Source organism: Patiria miniata, unplaced genomic scaffold (genome assembly GCF_015706575.1).
Source record: "Patiria miniata isolate m_02_andy unplaced genomic scaffold, ASM1570657v1 HiC_scaffold_6, whole genome shotgun sequence".
NCBI classification, from domain to species: Eukaryota; Metazoa; Echinodermata; class Asteroidea; order Valvatida; family Asterinidae; genus Patiria; species Patiria miniata.
The window spans coordinates 20,499,410-20,521,929 of record NW_024037073.1 but is presented as its reverse complement, the minus strand read 5'-3'; the positions used below and the strand labels follow the sequence as shown (position 1 = coordinate 20,521,929).

Here is a 22,520-nt window from a genome sequence, read left to right as displayed (position 1 = left end):
AGAAAATTGGAAAATGATGTCGTACTACATCATGTGACCATTTTTAACAATGAGAAGCTTCAGAACCAGGGAATCCCTTATCAATGCATTGGTTTTTGCCGTGATGTCACACAATGAGCGGCGCTGTTCAATTTCACCAATTAATCTATGAACGCAAGGATCCTACCGATCCGTGATTTGTGTCGGGGAATTCGCGCAATTTTTGTAGGTGAATTCTGATAGCGCTGTTTGAAAACTGACCCATCCTAGCATGTAACACTGGCACTCCCACTGATGGCACATAATTCCGAACTCAGTGACATTTTGAACTCTACATTTCCGTTCGAAAAGGTGGATCAAGCATACGTGGGAACGTGGCTTGCGGTTTCGTTGCGGTAAGATAACGATCACACCAAAATGCCGGATCTTGATCCACCTTTTTCCAATTCAAGTGGGAACGCGGTGTTGCTGTACTGATGTGCCGATGCAGTTGTAGTAAACAATCTCAACAGCAACTTCCGAGATTTGAATTTTGGCATGTTTGGCATTGGGTTTCTTTAATGGCTACCCAGGAACCTGTTTATTTTTTTCAATAGGGTACCTGGTTCCTTTACTACTCGTATTTGCACACCCCCTAAAAATACAAAATTGCTCCTAAATGTAGAGCTGTAAAATACTGCCGGTTGTTTATAACATTACTCTTTAATTTTATGCTTTCTTGAGACTTTACCCTGTGAAATCTGTCACAAGCCAACAGTTGGTTGATTGTCAGGCAAGGCAGAGACTGATTTCAAATGACAACAACCCCAGAAAGTGAAAAAAACTCCGATCTGATGACAACCAACATTCGCCCAGGAAAGAAAAAAAAGCAACAGATGAACAGAAATCAAATTATGATTTGTGAATAAAAACATCCATTTGACTTCATTCCTAATCAGATCAAATTGAATATCAAACAGAAGGGAAGTACAGAATTGTTGTATGGGTAAATAAATCAACATCCAAGGGAAGAACACAATTCATTTTGGGAAAAACGACAGCAAGAATTGATAGAAAAGAAAATCTCCTCTTTTTTGCTGTTGTCTACATCTATATACCTTTGTACAAAGTAAAATTAGTGCTTAAAGTTGTTTTGACTTTTGAGTGAATGTTACTTTCCGTCATCAGTAGCAAGACCAAATTTAAACCAACTACCAACTACCTGCTCCTCCATCCAATCACATCAATATACTGTCATTATCCCCAAAGCCATTTTCAGGATGTATTCATCAAGTTTATTCCCACGTTACCGGTTGAACCAACTACAGGATGAGTAAAAAAGAAAGTGACCGAATTTGAAAGAAATGTTTAAAATATTTGGCTCATTCTATGTTAATAAAAAAAAACACGAATAAAGTACATCTTATTGACTATTAACTGTGAAAATTTCACTTAAATTGCATACTCTATTCCCAATTCATGTCTATTTCTATAAAAAACTTGGCTGTCCACCACTTATCAATTACCGTGCTGTGAACTGATAATACATGTACCCATTGAGGACAATGAAACATCCATCGTTTTCCCACCTCCATGAATGAACGAGAACTTACAAAGGAAAATATACAAAAATCATTATCAGTATTTCGAAGAAAAAAAGAGTTGTCTTGTTTCTCATATTCAAAACACACAACCTGATAGTAAAAATTGTCTTGATTTCAATTATTAAAGTTTCATTTGTATTTGAATGCTTGTGTGTAATCTGTAATTCTCACTTAGCTCATTTAGCTTGCAATATTATCCCATTCCTTGGACAGCTACACAAATGGGTTCTTTTTAGTAAAACATGCATAACTTTGGATGACATGGATCAATGTTAGTGATTGGGTTTTTTTCAGATGAGTGGAAGAACATGCTCTTTTAAGACATACTTCTTTGGTGTATCTAATTTGATTGCTTTTAAAAATCTTGAGTGCAGGTCACTTTCTTTTTAACTCACCCTGTATAAACACAATGTGAACATGCATCTCTCACGCACTAAACTTAATTGTCTTATTTTCTATCATCCTCTTTTTTTTCTGTCTTTTCTTTTCTTGTACGGTAGCCCTTACATTGAGTGGCATTTATGCCTTGTGAAGGGACGACTTGCATAAAAAAAACAATTACATGTACACAATATGCATGTTAAATCTGGGGCAAATTATCAAAACAAAAACAAATTCAATTCTCAGATTTCATGTCAGTTCAAGTAGTGAAACTGACTTACATGCATCTGCTTTGGTTACAGGAACTGATACCACAAGATAGTCACATGCATTAAAATCGGACAGAAATGTTGGGGGAAAAAAGAGAAAAGAACAAGAAACTTTCTGTTTCAATTACGCTTTGCTCAAGGTCTTACAATCCTTGTAAGTATAAATCTGGAGTGATCTTGAAAAGAACATTCTTTGCTGCATCTGAATATAATGTAGCTCACGGAGCTCAATGCTATTGTGCATGAACTATGGGTCATGGCTACCAAAACAGCTCCACTCCATCAACTGGGTGGAAAACTGAAGTTGAAAAGGATATTGAGAACTTTTACATAAGTGAACAAAGAACTTTTCGAATATTATGGTTAAGTGCTGAAATCATTGCACCAATCGGCCTCTGCTTAAACTTTGTCTTTCTCTTCACAGTCGTTCGAGTGAAGTCCATGCGTACAATCATCAACATTTACTTATCCAATCTGGCTGTGGCTGACTCCCTCTACCTTATGACTTACTTCATAGTTGCATTGTTTTCACCTATGGAGTTAAACTTATTGGTCTACAAAGCAATATCAAGTGTCCAATGCACGTTTACCGCTACTTCTTATTTCTTTGTGGTTACCATAGCAGCTGAGAGATTCTCTGCAGTACGAAATCCTCTGACATTCAAGGAAAAAGCCTCTAAATCTCGAGCAGCAAAGATATCAGCAGGACTCTGGGTGCCAACAATTATTGTTGGTGTGATTCTGATTTTCTTACCATTAACATACACTGTCTCCATTAAAGTCTACTTTGGGATTCATTCCATTATCAGCATTGCCTCTTTGATAGCAACTCTTGCTTTGTACATCTATGTAGTACTGAAAGTACGCAAGCAATCAGCCCTGTTGCCGAACCGTCCCAAGAGAGCAGGTAAGGTCCTCTGCATGGTTATCATCAACACTGCTGTTTTCTTCATTCTGAACTCACTGTACACTGCAGCTGCAATTATGATAATACATGGAGGTGTAGTGGCATCAAAGTATACTTCAACTTCTCAGATTGTTGCCAATCTGGAACTTGGAGAGATAGTATATATTCTGACTACATGCATTGATATTTTGCAACTGATCAATAGCTCAATCAATTCCTTAGTCTACAGTGCCACAAACACTGACTTTCGTGAAGCTGTAGTCAAGGCTTTCTCGTTTTTGAAACTGTGCTGTCGTTGCTGCCCAAGACGGAATCCCAGCCGACCATCGCAGCCAGGGAAGCAGATTGAGCTTCATGTGCTTCCACAGGCGGAAAATGACCAAGAGCACCGTGCTGCCAGGCCAAGCAGCAGCAAGCCATCAAGACAAGGGCATGCACAACACACAGTGAGTCAGCAGTCACTGGACAGCTGTCAAGAACAATGTTCCAGGCAAAGCAGCAGCAAGGCATCCATGCACAGTCCGCAGCATGTTCAAGTGCATGTTCAGGTACATGCAGAACCAGCAGGGACCCCAGCGCTTGCAAGTTCTCATCAGGAACAATGCTCTAGTCTGACTGACTGCAAGCCATCCATGCAAGGGGAACAGTGTGTACATCCAGAACCAGAAGGGAGTCAATCGTTGGAAAGTTGTCAAGAACGATGTTCCCTGGTACCTGATGAGTGCAAGCTATCCATTTAAGGGCAGCAATGTGCAGAGTCAATGTGCTTTTGAACTTGCTGTCGTGTTTAAACTGTAGAGCAGATTTAAGGCTGTTTCATACATCTTCTTCATTGGAATGCCAAGTAGATTTGACATCGAGAAACACTAACAGCATATTATGCTGGAGTTGAAACGTGTTTTACTTCAGCGAATTGCCAATTCATGTACGCACCATGACATCAGAAATGTGCAGGCCTGCCCAGAGCAGATTGCAACCAACTATCAGTGAAGGGAACAGCTGGTATTCATGCAATGTATCTATGTAAATGGTTCAGAAATTAACAAATCCCAAATAGTTTAACTGTTATCTGAATCAAATTTGTGTTCGTGTTTAAAGGTAGAGTAGATCATTTGCAGCTATCCAAAAAGTAACTGACAAAATTATTGTTAAAAGGCTTTTAATTTTGATGGCACTAAACTCCCTGTGAAATCATTCTTTCTGGCATGCTTGTCATTTTGAAGAAAACAATGAAAGAAAGTTATTTCCAATGATGCATCATGTTAGTTCACGTAGTTGGTTTGTAAATTCGGTGAATCCATGAATATGTGCGCGCAAGCGTTGACATGACGCACACGCACACTAGGTTGCTATTATATGTCAGTTCAGTGCATGACATCGCGTAGCTGCAATTGACTGAATGAGAATGTGTCCCTGAAGCTGAATTCGGACGCAATATAAAACATGACTCAGCAACTTTTGAATTGAACCTGAGATCATTGAATATAGTTTTGGAATATACTGCATTCACAGAGCGTAAACTTCATTGTGTTAGTTGTTAAGCACCCGTTTTTAGATTTTGAGCACTTTTGTTGATTCAAATGAAAAAAAAATGCACAAATGACAAATGATCTACCCTTCCTTTAAATGAGCAAGTCTGTTACTTTTTTCAGTGTGAAAATGTACATGTATTGGTACTAACATATGGATAACCCTGAAAGTTCACTGTAAATAAAGATTTTTTTTTTTAAGTGCTTTTGAAACAGATTTGGATGTTTTTATTTTAGGAAATGCACCTCTGTATTCCAAGTCTTTGGATGTTTCAGGCTTTTACATATTTTTATGATGGTGCCAAGGTGCATGTTCATGAGAAATACAGTGATGTCATGAGCTGGAACTTCAGTGTCACTGCTGTTTGAGGGGAAAATAATGTTAACAAAAGTGTTTTGATCAAGTTTGATGTGACTGTTGCATTCATTAGCACATAGCATGCAGCCAGTAAGATACTTAAATGTACAAACTTTTACACATGAACAATGCAATCAATTTTAGGTTCATTTAGGTGCATTGCAAAAAAGTGTGCGTCAAATGTGGTCAAACAAACACAGGGCTAGGATATTTCATGTTTTAGTGAAATTCATTTTACAGCCTTTTGATTCTGTTATTAACAGACCTTGACAAATCCCAAGCATGGAGCACAATACATACATACTCCTAAAAAGGCACAAACTGTATGGTTATTGTTATTGAGGGTTCAATATTTAGGGAGCAAACTCACCGCAAATCCAAAGTGTCTTGGGAGGTATTGGATCTCAATCTTGAAGATCTCTGAGGTGAAGTGCTGTTGTGTCAGATAGTGATAAGGATCTGTTTTGGCAGCGCCAGTCACCGGTACGTCAGAGGTGCTGGTGCAATGGTCATCTTGTGGTTCAAAAACTGAGACAAATGAACAGATTAAAAGACCAACTCCAATTAGAGAAGAAAACAGATTAGATTGGTATTTTTTTTATAGGTATTTTAAAGTCTAATATGAGCAAGTGAGATGTCTATGGCTATTGTCTAGGTCTTCACCCATAACAATTACATGGGAACAATCTACAATAGCCGTAGCCATAGCTCTAGAAGCCCGTTTCAGACCCAGCCTAAGGAACAGATCAACAAAGTTGCAAGTTATGCATTAGGAGCATCTGATTGTATACCAATCTTTGTGCATACATGTTGCACAATGTGGATAACTTTTTTTGAAGACCAAATAAAGTGCTGGTTTTTTGTTCAAAGTTTCTTGAAAAACCCTTTAGGCCAAAAAAAAAAGTCTCCGGTTTCTGGTATGCGCGCACGTCGCCGTAGCCATGCGCGTCGGCAAAATGAAAAATGTTTTTTTTCAATGGAAGATGATGACTCAAAACCGCCAAACTCACTGGTTTGACTGGAATCCTGCTGCTGCACAATTTTAACGTGTTTTTAGATTGGGTTATGGTCGAGAATAAACTTTATGTGGCCTCTCTGGACTCCCATATATTTGCACTAAGTTTAGTCGGGCACCATTTGCAGTCATCAGCCGACATTTGAAGCAAAAAAAATCAGGTAAAAAAAAAAAAAAACCAAGCCGTGTCGCCGCACCACTTTTTGGGCAAGCTCCATACCAGAAACCGGAGACTTTTTTTTTGGCCTTAGCAAGGTGAAATCCATTGGATAGACTTTTTTCCCTGCAGACCACAGATATATACGAAACCATTGTAGGCTTTAGATGTACAGTAGTGGATTGAAGTCTGATGGATCAAAGGTGTCTTCACAGCTACTAGCTGGAAAAAATGTAGTTGATAGTTAAAGTCAGCAATTTGTACTCCACTTCTGTCAATAGAGCGTGCAAGTTGACCTCAAAAACCTAGGTGATTTTACTAGGTTTATCCAGTCAAGGGCAAAGAATGGCCTCTGAACAAGAAAAAATCATTCCAATTTACAACACCTTCAAAAAATATTGCAAGTTGATTACTATAGTAAATTGAAAAAATGTTGACCTCCACTTCTGTTCATTGGGTGAATTCAAAGACGGGAGTCTGTGGCTAGACTAGTCAGTGTTTGGTACCAAGATGTTCACATGAAAAGTGAATGTGAACTGGCGAGACTTGCATGCTCTATAATTGTACATAATCTGTGTAGCTCCACTAGTCTGTTGTATTACATTATGAGCTCCATGTCTGTATGATGTTTAAATGCAAAGCAATATTCTAATATTTCTTTTAGATGGACTCAAGGGTACTTCGAATTTGGGTAATTGAAAAATCAATGCTGTGAAATATGAATGTCGTTGTAAAGTTAGCATCATACAAGGTGTATCTTAATTTGCACAGTATCCGAGGAATTGCTGCTTTTTATATGTTAATTAAAGCTGCTATTTCCTTGCGTTTAAAACTCTAAACACAAATAATACAGAAATGTACTATCACCAAATTGGTGTTTGAGCTCTTACATCTTTCTGACACCTAGTAATATTTGAGAAAAAAAATTGCAGGGCAAACCATGTTTCTAAAAGTCACATACTTTTTACAGGACAAAATAATCTGCGTGTAAAAGCAAGATCAGTGATAAAATAAATAAAGGTGTACACTAGCAACATTTAAACAAACAGTGATTTTCCTGAATTTTTTTATTTAAAACCTAATTCTTGCTTGTACAAATGTAATTGTTGAAAAATCCCTACTGAGTAAAAGAGCTTGCTGGTCAATGTTGAAAGTACAAACATATACTCTCAATATTCATGCCACAAAAGTAAGCCAACATATTGGTTAGCAAAGGGAATGACAAGGGTTTAAGTCTTTTGTGGCTTGTTTTTTTCTTTTCAATAATCAATTCCTGACAGACACATTAGACAATGCACAATATGTACACCTGTCTATCTTTCTGTGTGTTGCATTCTGATTGGTTGGAATTGATTGGTATTAGCTACTAATAGGCTACGCCCCCAGACAGTCGATCCAATCAAACATGAAAGCTGATCTACGTCTTTTGCAAAAAGAAAACTTCAGAGGAAATACTTACCTTTGTAAGCACCAAGCCAGAAACCAGCAGTGTTATCTGTCAATGAAAATAATAAGACATGAAACTGAAACGCTTGCACAATTTATTCAGGCCCAAGTTTCATGAAGACCTGACAAGAAATTAGGGGAATTACTGAGAATTTTTTTTTCTGTAACTTTCTGTTGCAGTGTTCATGACAGGCACATCACATGCACATCTACATGTGTGCACACTTTATGTCCATTCTAAGCAATGTGCACTTTTAACTTAATGAAGTAATGTCTTGAGCACCAATACTAGTGGATAGGTGTGCTCTATCTCCAAAAAAGAAAAAAGAAAAGAAATGCTATGATTTGAAATTTGACTTTCAATTTAGAGTGCCTAGGGTTGCTCTTTGCTTCTCTCAGAACTACTCTATTTTCTTTGCAAAGTCATGTTGACAGGATTCAAAGAGCAGTATTTTTCCAGTTTGCCAGTAAGTCCAGGGACAGTTGGTCTCAATCTGCCCCTGAATGAGAGAGTCTCTCTAAGCAGGGGGTTGGGGTTCACCTCAACTCTCATTGGTAGCCGGTGCAAGTCCCACTCAAGCAGCTGTGAATTGACTGGCTCTGTGTTTGGGTTTTCCTCTTTTTTTAATTTTGTGACTTTTGTGTGTAGGGAAGACAGCTCATTTCAGAAAATTGGGTAAAACTTTGGTGAGTTTTAACTGATTCTCAAGAAAAAGAGGAAACATCTTCTGGGGCTTTATCAATATTCAGGGCAGCTGTACATGTAGGTCCACTGGCCAGAGAACTATGGCTGGAAAAATTTTGTCAAGGGAGATTACATTTCCATTCTAGCCCACAACCATCCCATGTCTTTGGTGAGTAGCTCACCTTTGTTGCTTCAGCCAGGGAGACATCTCCCCAATGTTCCGTTGCAGCATCTTGGATAAATTCCTCAGAAATTCCCTGGTGTTGGTCTGTCTGGTGGATAGCTGGTCCTCATATGGCTGGTTCCACAGTGGAGTCACCGTGTTGTTTAACCTGCAGATTGGGAGAAGAGCGAAAAGCACACTCAGTATTTCAGAGTCTTAAGAATTTTCATAATCATGAACGCTTCAACTGATATCACCCTTTTTGAGATATGGCGGACACAATCAGAAGGCGACATTTGATTGGGGTAAATTTGGGGTAAATCCAAATATCTTGACCTAAACCAAATAGCGCTTTGTATCATGTCCGCCATATCTCATAAAGGGTAATGGATTGTGTGAGTAACTTGTGATCTGTCTTCATACATTAAACCATTCTCATAACTTCAGTTCGTAGTTTTAGTGGTGCATGCGCAATGTAAATTTTAGACTTGAAACACCAAGAGAAATGTGGTCAACTTACTCTACACAGACATGCAAGCTTTGATGCTGTCCCTTCAAGGAAAACAAATAGCAAGGAAGAGTAAACTGACCACGTAACAGTTTCACTCAACAAATTTCATGTTCACAATGTCAATTGAACTTTTGAAGTGACAAGTTTGGCTCATAAAATGGTAATCTTGTATGTAAGAATGGTTTTCTTGTGCTGATCATGAACTACAGGGTGAGTAAAAAAAAGCAGAACCCAAACCCCAAAAATTAGATTTCAAATTAAAAAAAATATGTAGCACCAAACATCATAATGACTGGAAAGCCTATTTCATAAGCTACTTTTAGATAAAAAAAAATTACTGAAATTGCTCAATCCACTCAAAGACTATCACCATTTAAAGACAATGACCACAAAACCTCTTTTGTCCAAAAATGCGATTTCAGGAATCATCACACTTGTCTTCAAACATTACCAGCAATAAAACCTCAGCTTAAAAGTAAAAAATATTTAACAAAGTCCTTTTGAGGCCCGTCTTTTAAAAAAACAGTAGATCTTATAAATCAGAGTACAATATTAACTGGGTTTTTTTTTGACGAAACAGGTTTTAGGGTCATTATGTTTAAATGGTGATATTCTTTAAGCGAATTGAGCAAATTTCATCTAAAAGTAGCTTGCGAAATTGGCTTTCCAGTCATTATTATGTTTGGTGCTACATATATTTTAAATATGAAATACATTTTTGGGGGTTTTGGGTTCCACTTTTTTTGACTTGCCCTGTACTTGAGGTAACACATTTCCTTTCCCTTCCTCAAAAAAATCTACCACAGTGAAGGCAATCACATTCTTTGCACTTCAACTTTCAAGGGGTATCAAGCCTTATCAATGGTATTATTGGCTGGGGTCTACCTTCCTATATCCGACAAAATCATCAACAACAAAAAATCATGAATGAGCCATTTGTTTGTACCCTTGCATGAAAGAAGAAATGAGTGTTGTGATGATTTTGGTTGGTTGAGAACCAAAGTACTTTTCTAATGGATGGTGGTTCGAATCCAGCCCAACCCTGCATTCTATCTCAATGTCTTCACCTCTCTTCTACTGGTAAGCTGTCCTCCTCCTTCCTCCTCTTAGCTTCTTGGGTGTTTCCATCAGATTCCTCTTGACTTCTCTTAAGAGTGAGGCTCTTAGTGTCCGGGTCCTCAACTGGCTTGGCGAGCTACGGAGAGTCATTGCGGGAATGTGAACCTGTAACCACAGCAATAGCAGCCACGAGACCCCTTGCACAGGTAGCCAATGCTGAGGCAGTTCATTTAAATCCAATGACAAGTGCCAACAGAAACTGCGCGCGGCGTGCAATAGATCAAAAGGGATGGGACGAAAATGCACGGTGAATGGAACCAAAAATGCACAGTTATGACCAAAAATGCACAGTTATGACCAAAAATGCACAGTTATGCACAGTTAATGAATGCCGCGGAACCTACAATCCTCCAATCAAATGACAAGGATTTACTTGGTTGTTATATAATAGGCAATGCTGAGGCAGTTCTTATTCATTTAAATCCAGTGACAAGTGCCAACAGTAACTTGTGTCAAAAGTAAAACCACAAAATAGTGAATACCTTGGCTTTGAGCACTTGTCCTTTCCATTTGTGTCCGTTGAGTACTTTCAATGCCTCCTCCTTATCTTCTTGGCAGCTGAGGGATGAAACAAACAATTGGATTTCCATCAGTTAATCCATTGCAAGCACTGAATGTAACAGGAAAGGAGACGAATATTTGTAAGATGGAATGTTTGTGTTGGGGGGGGGGGGGGGAAGGATTTAAAGTTGTGTTCCCCATGCTATTTTCGAGTTTCATCCCCAAAAATGAGATTTCTTTTCTAAATTAACATTTGGTTTTGCCCTTCACTGACATATAAACACTGAATACTCAGTGTGTTACCTCCCAAGTGAAAGTTGGAAAAAAATCACTCAGGTTGGATTTTAACCCACAACCTCCTGCTTTCTAGTGCAGATGTCTCGCCACTCAAAACACCGAGCTTGGGGGATCGGTTGGCTGGTTCGAATCTGATGTATGTTGTACATAGCAGCGAGTACCGCATCTAACTATTCATAAGATGGATTTTTGTGTTGGGGTGATGTAAATCAATATTAGGTTTTGCCCTTCGCCGATGTATAAATACTGTACACTCTTTTCTGAATTGTTATTTCTCTAGCAATACAACAGTTATTTACTTTTAAACCTCAAAACAATCAGCCAATGTTTAGGTTTTGAATTATTACTTTACAACTTAAAATTATTGGCTGTCAGAAGACATTTCTGTTCTGGCGAGGTAGCCTGGTTTCCGCCCCACAATCAGTATCGATAAAGCGTGGACCAGGAACCAGTCTGCTAGCAAAGTGGATCAGTTTGTCCCCAAACCAAGAAAAGTTCACGGATGCTTTCTAAGTATAACAATTAAAAACAGAAGTCTAAGTACACTTTCCATTTCAAGGAGGAGAGTGTGGTTTCAATGCTATGTTGATGCAGTGACTATTTATATCTATATTTTAAATTTCTTTCTTGATTATCCAAACATCAAAACTAAAACTTGTATCAAGTTTCCCTGTGCTCTTATTTGTGTTTCATTACGTCAGCACACTCAACTTTCACTCTTTAACAAGCTCCCATGTCACTCACTCCTGACTAGAATTTTCTGGCGCCAGTTTTTCTTTCATGTCTCAAACATTCATCCCTATCTTGCTGGTTATTTGTGCTAGCAAGTTTCACGAACACTCCAAATTCCAACTCTGTGTAGTAAACCCATGGTACAGTCTTTGTAACAATCACGATGAAAGAAAAAAGTAAGAGATTCCCTTTTTGCTGGGAAGTTCAAAAATAAAATCTTTCCCCTCAATTTTATCAAGAGCAGACAAATTACATGCAAGCAAGCTACGTCAGTGCAACAAGGTCGTAACTCCATTCTGCAACAAAGTCGTATCTCGCGCGAATACGCTCCGTGTTTTTTTTTTATTTGGCCTTACTGTTATCCGTGCAAAGTCAATGGACGTATCTCCACGTCCATTGACTTTGGCCAAAAAAAAGTCTCCGGTTTCTGGTAGGCCCGCGCGTCGCCGAAGCCATGCGCGTCTGCAAAATGAAAAAGTTTTTTTTTCCAACAAAAGATGACGTCTCAAAACCGCCAAACTCATTGGTTTGACTGGAATTCTGCAGCTGCACAATTTTAACGTGTTTTAAGATGGGGTTATCATCGAGAATAAGCTTTATGTGGCCTCTCTAGACTCCCATATATTTGTACTAAGTTTAGTCGGGCACCATTTGCAGTCATCAGCCAACATTTGAAGCAAAAAAAACAGGTAAAACAAAAAAAAAACGTGTCGCCGCACGACTTTTTGGGCAAGCTCCATACCAGAGACCTTTTTTTTTTTGCCTTAGCGTGTACATCCGGGTTATTTTAAGCGAGATACAACCTTTTGACATTCTAAAACTCGCATTTTGTGTCGTTCATGCCATTTTAGGAGATACGAGCTTGTTGTACTGACGCGACGGTTTGTGAAGATTTAGTGCAGCTGAAAATAGATTACACCTCCCTTGTGACTCTTGTCAGAACAAAAAGAAATACACACATGGGCAATTCTAGCATTATGAAAGGAAGTGTAACCTCCAAGACAGAGCCAGTTAACCGTGATATCTAATTAATGATTCCTTTCTTGATCCAAGACTCGTAGTTTGTAATCTCCTGGACCCAAGGGCTGATCCTTGGGGGGGGGGGGGCAACAGGGCCATTGCTCTTCTCCTCCAAAACGAACCCATTTTTTAATGTGACGTCGCAATAAAGGCAGGTACCACATACACCATCATCTTTTCCTCAAAAAGATTTGGTTGCCTCAAATCACACCACGGATCATCTAGAGTCCAAAAAAATGTTCGCTTCCCTGCAGGCCCTGAACCCCACACCGTAATTTTTGGGACCAACTTTTTGGAGGACCAAAACTTTTTGTTGGCCCCCCCCCCCTCCAAAAAATGTGTATTCCATAACCATAACTACATGTAGATCATGGATGTGCGAGTTTTGAAAAATAGGCTTTTAGGTTAAATCACTGAGCTTTGTAAATCCCTGCCATGAACATTACATAATGCTGAAATTGCCCTAAACTGTATCGTGTTTGATTCAGAGCAAATACTGTTGCAATATTTGCAACATTTTGCTGAACAGATTGATTTAGAACACAGTTTCAGTTTACCATCTTTTCAAATATGGACACTCGACTGGATGTACATAACTTGGTTCCACGACGTCTTTCGCAGAGCAGTCTGTGCAACATGCTCACGCACAGTTCATGCAATTCAAACGCTGAATACCGCAAAGAACGTCTTGAAACCAAGAATACCGCATCATCCGTATCACAACTGCTAAACGACCTTCTCGTCTCTCACAGCGCGCACAGTGGTTCCGAATTGGTCCACAGGCAAGCCGTCCGTCACGAATTATGCATCACAGAACGACATTCCATTGTATTCCATGGACGTGTATGTACATGTATTATACATGATTTTCTGTATTCCCCCTCAGCCGAGTGCGTGCGTTGACATCTAGAGCGAAACTTCAAGTGTTGTATGTGATCGTGGTTTCTGTTTTTCAAGAAACCCGAAGAACATGGAAATTTCAATGTTAAGAAAATGGAATTTTGATTTTAGAAAACGGGAAACGTAATCCTGCAAAATTATAAGTTATTTCTAGAATGGGGTAACCACTGCCTCAATCCTGCAAAATCCTCCAGCAATCACTGTCAATATGTTGAGACAGGGCAAGGGACATCCTGGAGCAGTGCGGAGGATTTCAAGTATAATCTAGGCCTAAATTTATGCACGGCTGAGCATATAAACAACACGGCTGAGCATATAAACAAGGTCTGGCCCATAAAGATATTAAAACAGTGCATCCGTAAAAAACAGCCACACATTTTTTTTGCCACAGAGCCACAATCCTGCAAAATCCTCCATTTTGCAAACCACGTTTTGAAGGATTTGGGAAAGGTTAGGGTTAATCCAAGATTTAACTCTTTAACTCCAAGGAAGCTTTATCAATTCTCCAAAATCCCAACAAAAACTAATATCACATTATCTGTAATGGAAACACATGTGTTCTGAAATTCTGAATCCATCAAAGTACAATATTATTCAAGGGCTGGGATTTTGTGGCTTTGGGATAGCTTGGGTTGTAGAACAAGGCGCACATGTGTATGCAATGTATGGGAGGGAAAGACACTAAACTAAAAGGATGTATACACAAACTTAAACAAAAATGGCAACTATCATGCCAATGTCAATTATGAAACTGTGTTGATTATTTTTGTAACACTGCTGTTAAAACAAAACCAAAATAAAAAGATTAAAAATCCGGACAAATACGAAGGAGCTTTAGTTTTCAACTTAATTTCTCATAAACGCACAGTGTACATTCTCTGTTAAAGGCAAAACAGCAGTGATCTTCCAATAGTGCACAAAATGTTCGGCATGACGATCAATACAACACTGTAAATAAACTATGGGTGATGACTATCAAAACAGCTCCACTCCATCAACTGGGAGGGAATGTGAACTTGACAAGCTTCGTGACAACTTTCACGAGACTAAACACGGACTTCTTCAAATAAAATGGTTAAGTATTGAAATCATTGCACCGATCGGCATCCTACTCAACATAGTCTTTCTCTTCACAGTCATTCGAGTGAAGTCCATGCGTACAATCATCAACATCTACTTATCCAATCTGGCTGTGGCTGACTTGCTCTTCCTTACATATAGCCTTCTGTATGCACTGTTTATTCAACCAATAGACGCCTTGCAAGTTGCAGCCCGGGGTGTTCGTTATATGCTTATAACGGTTTGTAATTTCTTTGTGGTTACCATAGCAGCTGAGAGATTCTCTGCAGTGCACAGACCTTTAACACACAAAGAAAAAGCCTCTAAATCTCGAGCAGCAAAGATATCAGCAGGACTCTGGGATCCAACAATTATCGTTGCTGTGATTCTCATATTTTTACCAATAACAGACACCGTCTTCTATGAAATAATCTTTTGGATTGCTCACCTTATCAACATTGTCTGTTTAATAGCAACTCTTGCTTTGTACATCTATGTAGTAGTGAAAGTCCGCAAGCAATCAGCCCTGCTGCCAAAGCGTCCCAAGCGAGCAGGCAAGGTCCTCCGTTTGATAATCATTAATACTGCTGTGTTCTTCGTTTTGAACTCACTAGACATTGCAAGTGCAATTATTAGAATCATACGTAACAGTTATACTAGACCGACCCAAGAGGTTGAATATCTAGAACTTGCAGAAAAACTACAAGCTCTGATTATATCTAAAAACATTCTGCAACTTATCAATAGCTCGATCAATTCCCTGGTCTACAGTGCCACAAATGCTGACTATCGTGATGCTGTAGTCAAGGCTTTCTCTTTCCTCAAACTGTGCTGTCGTTGTTGCCCAAGACGGAATATCAGCCAACCATCGCAGCCAGGGAAGCAGATTGAGCTTCGTGTGATTCCACAGGCAGAAAATGACCAAGAGCACAATGCTGCCAGGCCAAGCAGCAGCAAGCCACCAAGCCAAGGGCATGCACAACACACAGAGAGTCAGCAGTCACTCGACAGCTGTCAGGAACAATTATGTTCCAGGCAAAGCAGCAGCAAGGCATCCACGCACAGTCAGCAGCATGTTCAAGTGCATGTTGAGGTGCATGCACATGTTAATGCAGAACCAGCAGGGACCCCAGCGCTTGCAAGTTCTCATCAGGAACAATGCTCTAGTCTGACTGACTGCAAGCCATCCATGCAAGGGGAACAGTGTGTACATCCAGAACCAGCAGAGAGCCAGCAGTCACATGCAAGTACTCAGGAACAATGTCCTGGGCTGACTGGCATCGAGCCTTCAGCACAAGGGCAGCAGTATGAACATCCTGAACCAGAAGGGAGTCAATCGTTGGAAAGTTGTCAAGAACAATGTTTTCTGGTAACTGATGAGTGCAAGCCATCCACGTAAGGGGAGCTGTGTAGTGTTTAAACTGTAGAGCAGATTTAAGGCTGTTTCATACATTTACTTCACTGAAATGCCAAGGAGATTTGATGTCAAGAAATATTGAAAGCATAAGATGCTGGAGTTCAAATGTATTTTAGTAAAAGCAGATTGCCAATACCTGAATCTACCATGACATCAGTAATGTGCAGGCCCATAGCAGATTGCAACCAACTATCAGTGAAGCGAACAGCTGGAACTCATTCAATGTATGTATGCAAGTGGTTCAAAAATTACAAATCCCATTAGGGCCTATGTTAATTGTTACTTTAATGAGCTTTTCGTGTATGTTTAAAAGAACAATATTTTTTATTACTTTTTCAGTGTGAAAATATACACATATTGGCACTAACATATATGACACACCTGACATTTTCCACTGTAAATATGTAATTTTTGAGGTGCCTTTGAAACATCAGTTCTTGATTTTATGAAATCCACCTCTGCGTTTTAAGTCTTATGATGTTCCAGGCAATTAAATATTTTCACGAAACAGTGCAGTGATGTCATGAGCTGGAACTGCAGTGCCACTGCTGTTTGATGACAAAAAAATTACAACAGTGTTTTGGTGGAGTTTGATGTGACTGTTGCACTCATTTAGCACATGGCATTATGATGCAGCCAATGAGATGCTTTAATGCACAAACTGCTTTGTACATTTATAAATGCACAATGCAATGAATGTTAGGTTCATATTACACAGAAAAGCCCAAAGCTGTAAATGTGAAACAACTAGTTCAACTTCACAGCTACATTAGAAACAACTCTTAAAGTGTACTGGCATTGTAAAAAGTGAACTGGGGAAAAAAAATTACCTAGTATCTAGTTGTTAACCATTACTTTCATATAAAGATGAGGCTAGTGAAATTCATTCAATGGCCTTTTAATCAGTTCTGATGCATAAAAAGACCTTAAGAAATCCCAACCATGGAGCACAATATGAACTGTTACAAGAGCACAAAACTGTATGATTATCATTATCGAGGGTTGAATGCTTAGAGAGCAAACTCACCGCAAATCCAAAGTGTCTTGGGAGGTTTTGGATCTCAATCTTGAAGATCTCTGAGGTGAAGTGCTGTTGCGTCAGATAGTGATAAGGATCCGTTTTGGCAGCACCAGTCACCGGTACGTCAGAGGTGCTGGTGGAATGGTTCTCTTGTAGGTCAAAACCTGATGCACAAATGAACAGATTAAAAAGACCGACTCCAATTAGAGAAGAAAAAACGACTAAATTGCTATTTTATTTTAAAGTCTAATATGAGCAAGTGAGATGTCTATGGCTATTGTCTAGGTCTTCTCCCATTACAGTTACATGAGAACAACCTGACAATAGCCGTAGCCATAGCTCTAGAAGCCCGTTTCAGACACAGCCTAAGTAACAGATCAACAAAGTTGCAAGTTATGCATTAGCAGCATCTGATTCCCAATACATTACACCAATCTTTGTGCATACTTGTAGCACAATGTGGATAATTATATTTGCAGACCAAATAAAGTGCAGAATTTGTGTTCAACCTTTCTTGAATTTTATCTTTAGCAAAGAGAAATCCAATTGAACAGATGTTTTGCTGCAGAGCACAGATATAATATACGAGACCATTGTAGGCTTTAGATGTACAGTATGGGATTTACATGTAAGTCTGGTGTATTAAAGGTGTCATCACAGCTACTAGCTGGAAAAAAATGTAGTTGATAGTTAAAGTCAGCAATTTGTACTCCACTTCTGTCAATAGAGCGTGCAAGTTAACCTCAAAAACCTAGGTGATTTTACTGGGTTAATCCAGTCAAGGGCAAAGAATGGGTTCTGAACAAGAAATCATCATTCCAATTTACAACACATTAAAACAATATTGCAAGTTGATTACTATAGGAAATTGAATAAATGTTGACGTCCACTTCCGTTCATTGGGTGAATTGGGTGAATTCAAACACGGGAGTCTGTGGCTAGACTAGTCAGTGTTTGGTACCAAGATGTTCACATGAAAAGTGAATGTGAATTGGTGAGACTTGCATGCTCTATAATTGTACATAATCTGTGTAGCACCACTAGTCTGTTGTATTACATTATGAGCTCCATGTCTGTATGATGTTTAAATGCAAAGCAATATTCTAATATTTCTTTTAGATGGACTCAATGGTACTTCAAATTTAGGTAATTGAAAAAATTCATTAAAGCTGCTATTTCCTTGTGTAATTTAAACTCTAAACACAAATAATACAGAAATGTACTATCACCAAATCGGTGTTTGAGCTCTTATGTCTTTCTGATACCTAGTTATACTTGAAAAAAAATTTGCAGGGCAAACCATGTTTCTAAAAGTCACATACTTTTTATAGGACAAACAAATTTGCGTGTAAAAGCAAGATCAGTGATAAAATAAATAAAAGTGTACACTAGCAACATTTTAAAAAAACAGTGATTTTCCTGAATTTCTTTTATTTAAAACCTATTTCTTGCTTGTACAAATGTAATTGTTGAAAAATCCCTATTTAGTAAAAAAGCTTGCTGAACAATGTTGGAATTACAAACATATACCCTCAATATTCATGCCACAGAAGTAAGCCAACATTTTGGTCAGCAAAGGGGATGAGAAGGGTTTAAGTCTTTTGTGGCTTGTTTCTTTCTTTTCAATAATTAATTCCTGACAGACATATTAGACAATGCACAATATGTACACCTGTCAATCTTTCTGAGTGTTGCATTCTGATTGGTTGGAATTGATCAGCATTAGCTACTAATAGCCCACGCCCCTCGACAGTCGATCCAATCAAACATAAAAGCTGATCTACGTCTTTTGTAAAAAGGAAACTTCAGAGGAAATACTTACCTTTGTAAGCGCCAAGCCGAAAACCAACAGTGTTATCTGTCAATAAAAATAATAAGACATGAAACTGAAACGTTTGCACAATTTATCCAGGGCCAAGTTTCATGAAGACCTGACAAGAAATTAGGGGGATAACTTAGAAAAATCCTGAAACTTTCTGTTGCGGTTTTCATAACAGGCACATTATGTACCTGTGCGCACACTTTATATCCAGGCGAGGGGGTACTTTTGAACGGAGCGGATACACACAAAAAATTAACAGATTGGATAAATAAAAATTAATGCCAGTTTCACTCACCGATGCCATCTACACTCTTGCCGATGGTAAACTCACACTTGATGCGATAGCTCTCTAATACTGGCTGTGAGTGTGCAAACAAACAATGAAATTTAAAGGAACAAATCAGACATCTCCAATGTCAGGAATATTTACCCCACAAAAGATTCACATGCTGTATAGTTTATCTAACAAGAATTCCAGGTTGAAATATCAATTTAGTACAAGTAAGGTGACTCTATCTACCCGAGTTTAAAGATCACACCAGTCAAGCTAACCTAACACTATGTGCCAATGTGAACTATCATTGAGATTATAATTCATAAAATCATTCACAATACTACAAATAAATTAAGTAAAATCTATATTTTTAACAACAAATATTTGTCACCTAGCTTACTTACCGATGGCTTAATGGGCTCCAACTCACATGCCATCCAACTGTGGCTCTTTCTGTCAATCAAATGAAGAGTGCACTATTAAACACGAGGTTGTGGGTTCAAATCCCACTCCAACAGGCTTGTGAATTTCTTGTGGTAACCACAGCTATATATGCACAAGATTCAAACTGGCCCACTAACCTTTGCAAGCTCTGTTATTGAGTGGTTAAGATGTCTGCACTAGTAAGCAGGAGGTCATGGGTTCATATCCCACCCAAGCAAGCTAGCAGAATCTTTGCTTGTAAGCTCTCAGACAGCACTGAATATACAGTGCATTCAAATTTACATTGGTGAAGGTCAAAACCAGGTATTCACATTCACAACTCCCCTACGTAAACAATTATTTAAACTCATTGATTGTGGCACCTGCTATATCAGATTGGGACCAGCCAGCCAACCCCAGCAAGCCTGATGGTCAAGTAGTTGAGACATCTGCACTAGGAAGCAGGAGATTGTTGATGCGAGTCTCATTCGAGCAGCTTATGAATTGTGAAGTTTTGCTTTTGTGTTCATTTTTTTGCTCTTTGTTTGTAAACATTTGTTTTACCAACTCCCCCCCCCCCCCTTTAATCTTTGGGACTTTTGTGTGTGGAAAGGAAGTTTATTTCAGAAGTTGGCTAAAACTTTGCTGAGTTTTAATTGATTCTCAAGAAAAATGAGGCATCATTTTCTGGACTTTTAACGAAATTTCAGGGCAGCTGTACATGTAAGTCCACTTGCCAGAAAACTGTGTCTGGAAACAGTTTTTTGTCAACGAAGATCGCATTTCCATTCTGGCCCACAACCATCCCGTGTCTTTGGTGAGTAGCTCACCTTTGTTGCTTCAGCCAGGGAGACATCTCCCCAATGTTCTGTTGCAGCATCTTGGATAAATCCCTCAGAAACTCCCTGGTGTTGGTCTGTCTGGTGGATAGCTGGTCCTCATACGGCTGGTTCCACAGTGGAGTCACCATGTTGTTTAACCTGTAGATTGGAAAAAGATGTGAAAAGCACATTCAGTATTTCAGAGTCTTAACAATTTTGGAAAAAGTGAATAGCTCAACTGCTATAAGCCTTTTGCGATATATGGCAGACACAATACAAGGGTGTTTGATTTGGGTATATTTGGGTAACTTATGCAAAAGACTAGACCCAGACCAAATAGCGCCCTCGTATTGTGTCCACCGTATCTCCAAAGGGGTAATGGATTGTGTGTGGAACTTGTCATCTTTCTACATACAACCATTCTCATAACTTCAGTTCATAGTTCTGGTAGTGCATGTGCAAATTAAAGTTTAAGCTTGAAACAATGAGGGTAATGTGTTCAACTTAGACAGTTTATCAGATAAAATAAGAATCATCTGAAACTGTGAATCGCACACACACTCTACATAGACATGCAACCTTTAATGCTGTACCTTGTAGAAAAAAAAAACAAGGAAAACTGTCCACATAACAGTTTTGCTCAACAAATGCCAGATGAGGTACTGAATTTACTTAAAGTTCCGTGCTATTTTCGAGTTTCATCCCGAAAAACAGATTTCTTTACCAATCTGCTATTTTTCAAGCAATACAAAAGTTATTCACTTTTGAATGAAACACCAAACACAAAAAAGCTCAGAGTGTAGGAATTCCATGGTTTCAAATCTTTGTTGATGCAGTGACTATTTGTATCTGCATTTTAAATGTCTTTCTTGATTATCCAAACACTAAATCTAAGGCTTGTGTCAAGTTTCTATATGTGAGTTATAAATAAATATGTTGTAAGCAAAATGTAGTGAACGAACTGAATGATTTTGTGTCATTTTTTGATCTGCATCTAATTTTATTCAGTTATAGATAATCCATTGTATGTTATGTCTGTGATCTTTTATGAGCTGTAAAACTCTGTAAAAAGTGCAGAGTGCCATTTCACTTTTTTTTTGAGTAACCTAGATATGAGCAAAACCTTAACGACGGATTACACAATGTACATGTAAAAAAGTCTTGAAGAGAAAATAAAAAGTTATTCTGAAGCACATCTATGCCAAAGTAAACTGTGAAACTCTATTGTCTACTTTGGTTTAGTATGCATTCAAAACAAGGAACAAAGAACTTATCCTTACAAATCTTAGAGATAAAAAAACACTAAGGGGAAAAATGCAGAAGCTTTTTGTTTCAACTACACATTGCTCCAGGTCTTATATTCGCTGTTAGTATAAAACTGGAGTGATCTTAAAATAGGACAGAACACTCTTTGCTACATCTGAAAAAAGGTTGGATATGGAGAACGATGAAGTTGAAAAACACCTTGAGAACTTTATCAAGACTCACAAACGAAATGAACAAATACTATGGTTAAGTACTGAAATCATTGCACCAATCGGCCTCCTCTTGAACTTTGTCTTTCTCTTCACAGTCATTCGAGTGAAGTCCATGCGTACAATCATCAACATCTACTTATCCAATCTGGCTGTGGCTGACTTGCTCTTCCTTATGACTCAATTTATATTTGTATTGTGTTCATCCAAAGACTACAAAGCATTCCAGAGTGTCAAATACATGTTTGTTGCTGTTTTTAGTTATTTTGTAGTGATCATAGCAGCTGAGAGATTCTCTGCAGTGCGCAATCCTCTGACATTCAAGGAAAAAGCCTCTAAATCTCGAGCAGCAAAGATATCAGCAGGACTCTGGGTGCCAACAATTACTGTTGCTGTGATTCTGATATTCTTACCAGAGACTGTCTTTGTTAACATCAACTTTTGGATTCATTCCATTATCACCATTGTCTGTTTAATAGCAACTCTTGCTTTGTACATCTATGTAGTGGTGAAAGTAAGCAAGCAATCAGCCCTGTTGCCAAACCGTCCCAAGCTAGCAGGCAAGGTCCTCCGTATGGTTATCATCAATACTGCTGTGTTCTTCATTCTCAACTCATTGAACACTGCAGCTGCAATTATTATCATTGCAGCAGGGA

At 38.6% G+C, this 22,520-nt stretch overlaps 1 protein-coding gene across 1 annotated transcript in view; it reads right to left on the bottom strand.

Moving 5' to 3' along the window:
• LOC119742921 (tRNA (uracil-5-)-methyltransferase homolog A-like) overlaps nucleotides 1-22,520 on the bottom strand; it is a 59,459-nt gene that overhangs the window by 5,081 nt on the left and 31,858 nt on the right. Inside the window, exons 4-6 of the mRNA XM_038219185.1 lie at nucleotides 19,167-19,230; nucleotides 18,872-18,907; nucleotides 17,056-17,213 (exon numbers count right to left, since the gene is read on the bottom strand). Coding sequence (XP_038075113.1) covers nucleotides 17,056-17,213; nucleotides 18,872-18,907; nucleotides 19,167-19,230 — 258 coding nt within the window. The remainder of the gene's footprint in view (nucleotides 1-17,055; nucleotides 17,214-18,871; nucleotides 18,908-19,166; nucleotides 19,231-22,520) is intronic.